This window comes from Gordionus sp. m RMFG-2023, chromosome 4 (assembly GCF_954871325.1).
Source record: "Gordionus sp. m RMFG-2023 chromosome 4, tfGorSpeb1-WG-v2, whole genome shotgun sequence".
Classification (NCBI taxonomy): Eukaryota; Metazoa; Nematomorpha; class Gordioida; order Chordodea; family Parachordodidae; genus Gordionus; species Gordionus sp. m RMFG-2023.
Genome location: NC_088778.1, coordinates 9810525 through 9815532, shown reverse-complemented (window position 1 = coordinate 9815532; position 5008 = coordinate 9810525). Strand labels below are relative to the sequence as shown.

Sequence of the window (5008 nt, the reverse complement as noted above, 5' to 3'; positions counted from 1 at the left end):
ATTAAATATTAAGAATAATTCGTTTTATTCGAATCGAATAAATGATTATTCGTATTCAGATAAAACAAATAATTTATTATTCGTATTCGTAATTATTCGATTAGATTCGAATTATTTTTGAATAGGCCTACATATATAAATAAACACGTTAGTTAAATAGCTATGAAGCAAAAATAGTTAATGTAAATTATTTGAACGATAGAAAGTAATAATAAAAGTTAATTTATGGTGAAATAATAATGACAACATACCTTGAAAATAAAGTTAGATAGAATAGGAAACAAATATCCAATTTTGGTCACGCCAAGATATTAACTTAGGGAATAATAAAATAAAATAGAAACAACTTATTAGAAAAGCCGCCAATAGAATTTAACCTTTCTTGCTAGGTAAAATTACACTACAAAAATCTAATAACATATCTTGGTTGATATGACTAAGAATTTCACTCAAGGATTTTTTTAAGATCAATAAGATTATTAATGTTTGAAATTTCAAAAATTAAAATCTTCTATCAAATAATAAATTTAAATAGGAAATACAATAAATGATTAATATCAGTTTATGTCACGTGACCAATCAATCAGTAAAAGTCGAGACTTCTGATAGCCTATGTCTTATTTTTGAAAAAAGTATTGCTAGTGAGGACAGGTGGTTAATGCCTAAATTAATACAGAAAAGAGGATACGATTTGTATGTCAAGTTATTATCACTTTAATTTAAAGGCTTAATCAAGTTTCTTAAAGGAATTTTTTTAAAAAAATGTTAGATCCATCACAATTTACCAATTATATTTTTGTTGAAGGCGAAACACTTATAAATGATATTATAAAAATCGGGTTTTTGCCCAAATTTATATTTCACACTCCTTTATACGATATCAAAAACATTTTAAACAATGTAGAGTCTAGTAACGAAATTGATTGTTTTGAAATAAAATCAATCACAATGAAAAAATTAACACAAGTTCTAACACCTCCAGGAATTGGTGGTGAACATTTATTAAATATATGTATTTGAATATATATAGTTTAATTAGGCATATTCTATAAGCCAGAGTATGATAAAATAATTGGTAAATATACCAATTCATTTCCAATCAATATAATCTGTAATAATGTAAGGGATCCTGGCAATATGGGAACCTTAATTAGAACAATGGCTGCAATTGGGGCCAAGCAAATGATAATAATTAGTGGTATTCTTTGATTAATTTTAAACTTTATCCTTTTGTTTATTTATATTTTAATTTATTATAATTAACAATGTATAATTAAGTATTTGCATATTCAAGGATAACTTTCCCCTGATCTATAGCTGGGATATTTCCTTCCCTTTTTGGATATATCACAATTATAAAATGAATTTAAAAGAAAAGAAAAATTTACTATTCATTTGAATATCATATTTAATAAGGCTGTGTCTAATATCAAAAAATGCAGACTTTCTAAATTTATATGAAAATAAATAAGATATTTTAAATATAAACATGTCTAAAACATAATTCTAGAAAATTTCAAAAATTTAACATACCAATTCATTAAAATTTTAGAATTTGTAAAAGTTTATCAAATTTTTTAAAATGGTTTTGAACACAGCCTAAATAGAATTAAATAAAGAAAAATCATAAAATTATCAAGCTTAAATAAAAATTTGAAGATATCAGCATATTGCTTTTTAAAACAAACTAGTCAATATAGTTTATCAAAAAGATAATAACTAAATAATTGTTAAAAGAAATACTATTATGAAATCCCCTGATTCAGATAAAACTATTAAACCAAACTTGAATTCTTTTTTTTGACTAATAAAATAAAATGGTGGTTTTTTTAATTTTAGCTAATGTTATTTGCCAACTGGGTGTCCAGGTGCATTATTCAATTTAAAATTTTAAGGTAATATTTTTTCATTCATTCACCATATCAGGTTGTGTCAATCCATGGTCACCAAAAGTTATTAGGTCAGCTGCAGGAGGCCATTTCAGAATACCTGTATTAGAAATTAATAGTCTCAATGCATGTATTGGTAAAAATTATATTAATCCACAAACAACTACGTTGATAATTGCTCAAAATATTGTAAGTTTAAATATATTCATTTTTTTTATGGCAGGACATAATTCTTTAAGGATCCTAACTCCAAAATTGCTAATAATTTAAAAATAATCACTCCAAATATTGATTATAATAAATTAAACAAAAATCACATTCATCCTTCAACAGAAATCGCCTTATTACTAGGTAATGAATCATGGGGTTTTGAATATATTAATACATCTTCTATATTTTTTAAATCCCCTTGGGCCAAAATTATTTCTACCTATATTCCTATGGAAAGAGAAACTGATAGTTTAAATGTTACCATTGCAGCGTCTATTTTAGCTTCTTTTATCAAAAGATTCTATTATATTTAGTAAAAATCAAAACGAATATATTGTAAATATATTATTTCCCCATAAATAATTATTGTAATTTATTGATTCTTGTAATAAATGTATCATATTTCATATACAACATTTTTTAAAAAAAGAATTCAAGTTTTCTTATAACTAGTATCAACAAAATGAATAATTATGGCATTTAATTTTATGATTGTTTAGGCTTACACATAGTATTGTTAAATAACTCGTTTTGAGCCGATTTTTAAAAACGACTAACTCAATATTTTAGCCAGAAAAAATATTGCCTAAGCTTCGAGATTTGGCTACTAGATGCCCAAACCTCTGTTCCTTCTACATACAAAATCTTCAGGCTTTAGCCGTTTTTAAAAATCGGCTCAAATTGAGCCGTTTAACAACACTACTTACACAAGATATATGTTTAACCATACAATATACAAATTATAGGACTATAGCTATATGACCTGAAAAATTAGAATTTATGGTTGGAAGATTTTTTATTAATGTTTAACTGAGATAAATATACTACTCATAGTCTTGTTTCTAAATTTTTGCATTGATATTTTATTAAAATTCAGTCATTATTATTTTTATCAGTAACCAGATTAAAAATAAAATAGAAATTCTATAAAAAAAATCAAATTAAAGACAATAAATAAATAATAGGGCCTTATAAGCTGGATAAGTGTAGAAGTGGGACGAGTATTAAAAATTTTTTTTGCTAGAAATTAGGGATCAATATTTTTTATCGGATCAGGCCGATATTTCACCCATTTTAAAATATCGGTTATCGGCCAATATTATAAAATTTTCCGATCCGATCCTATATAAAATGGCGTTTTTAATAAAAATAAAATGTTATAAATTTTTTTAAATAAAATCATTTATTTTTATAAATAAAATCGAAATCAATTTTATGTTTATTTTTTTAATAATAATTAATTAATACACATTCTGCCATATTATTATTTTTTTTACGCATTCTATATATAAAAATGTGCGATAATCTCTTCAGAAAGTTTTTAGTGAAGCTGGTGATATTGGCAGTTACCATTGCAGCAGGCTAACCTCTGATAAAATGGAAATTTTGGTATTTTTAAGAAGAAATCTTCGATATATTAATGTTAAATATTATTTTAAATATTTATTTCAAATTTCATAATATATTTGTTTATTACTTATTATGTATAGAGATTAATGTTATTACTTAATAAAAGTGATTTAACAATAAAAATATTTTATATACTTTAGAATTGCAATTGAGTTGAATATAAACTATAACAGATCATTACAATATATTTAAATGACATAAGTTATGGTATAGTTAAATTATAGATGTTATACTAATAAAAAGTATATTAAAAATTAAAACCAGTAGTTTTATAGAATACAAAATTAGATATGATATCGGATCGGTAACCGGCCGATAGAAATTTAATGTTGGGAATATCGGATCGGCCTCCAAAAAGTAATATCGGTACGCCTCTACTAGAAATCAAATCATTTTGTAAAGTACAATAAATATGAGAATCATACACACGCACTAAGTATAAATCTACTTAATCAAGAATGAGTATTTTACATGCCATTTCCCCTTCATAAAGCTTAGGCTCACTTAAGACCAAAGTAAATTCAGACCCTCAAGGTGGATCGGGCCAGGCCTTGCAGATTACTTCTTTCAATTCCTTATTCAAATATGAGAACTACAAATAGAAAGTGAGTCATAAACAAAATGAAAGCATGACATACTTAATACTGAAACTTATCCTAACCCATAGGACTTTATTAGTATATTTTATTCTGTTTGGTAGTTGGTTTAAAGAGGAAAAAAATTACTGATAAAAAAATAAAAAATAGTTTAGCATCATGCCAGAACGTATAATATAAAAGTTCGAACTATCTGGTTTGCTTTAATATTTAGTGCCTTATTAAATCAATTTCCCCAGCCGTACCCGAATTATGGACCAAAAACTAACTATAATTCATGTCTTAAACATAAAGTTAGCCAAATATCTAGAAGCATTATCTAGGAAATTTATAACAATAATTAATGTGCATTTCATACTTTACTGCTTCAACATGTTTGGTAGATAGCTTAATAAAGAAAAATATTTTTGGCAAAATAAAAAAAATGACCATTGGCATCAAGCTAGAAGGAAGATTATAGAAGCAATGAACAATATGTAATGCATGATTGATTAATAATTACTAGTTCATCGATCAGTTTTTTTTCCGCCGATAAATAAAAGCCAGTTATAAATGAAATAAAATTATGGCAAAAAAAAATTAAATTTTTTAAAATAATTCAGTTCCCCTGTAAATTATATCTCATTGATTAATGCAAATATCTGATGTTATTCTTTTAAAGATAGATATGATTAAAATTAGTGAACTGTATCGGGCCACAAATTTTCTTTTTACGAACCTTGCAGATCTTTAATTGAAACATTGCTAACTGACAAAATCTTGTAAAACTTATATGAGGATTAGATATGCAAAATTTATGTGTTTGGCAGTGATAATATATTATATATTTGCAATGTTTGTTGATTTAATGCTGAAAATAATAAAAAGTAACCAATATAAATAAAATGTTAGTATTTTTTTTTA

General features: G+C 25.0%; 1 protein-coding gene across 2 annotated transcripts; it reads left to right on the top strand.

The window, feature by feature from the left end:
* Positions 1 to 605: 605 nt before the first annotated feature.
* On the top strand, positions 606 to 3527 carry LOC135928182 (rRNA methyltransferase 3, mitochondrial-like). Of its 2 annotated transcripts, none has more exons than XM_065464560.1 (5): positions 606 to 702; positions 747 to 988; positions 1040 to 1198; positions 1927 to 2078; positions 2129 to 3527. In XM_065464560.1, the coding sequence occupies exons 1-5, from the start codon at positions 659 to 661 to the stop codon at positions 2411 to 2413; spliced, it is 882 nt and encodes a 293-aa protein (XP_065320632.1). In that variant the 5' UTR covers positions 606 to 658; the 3' UTR covers positions 2414 to 3527. The 2 variants fall into 2 exon arrangements, with proteins under 2 accessions (XP_065320632.1, XP_065320631.1); XM_065464559.1 differs by having other exon boundaries at positions 747 to 991.
* The last annotated feature ends 1481 nt before the right edge of the window (positions 3528 to 5008 follow it).

Bases quoted from the DNA above. Each gene is read 5' to 3' on its own strand.
- LOC135928182 (XM_065464559.1), top strand. From the start codon at position 659: ATGCCTAAATTAATACAGAAAAGAGGATACGATTTGTATGTCAA. The intron at 992-1,039 runs GTGAACATTTAT...TAGTTTAATTAG, and splicing joins AACACCTCCAGGAATTGGTG to GCATATTCTATAAGCCAGAG. The intron at 1,199-1,926 runs GTATTCTTTGAT...TCACCATATCAG, and splicing joins GCAAATGATAATAATTAGTG to GTTGTGTCAATCCATGGTCA.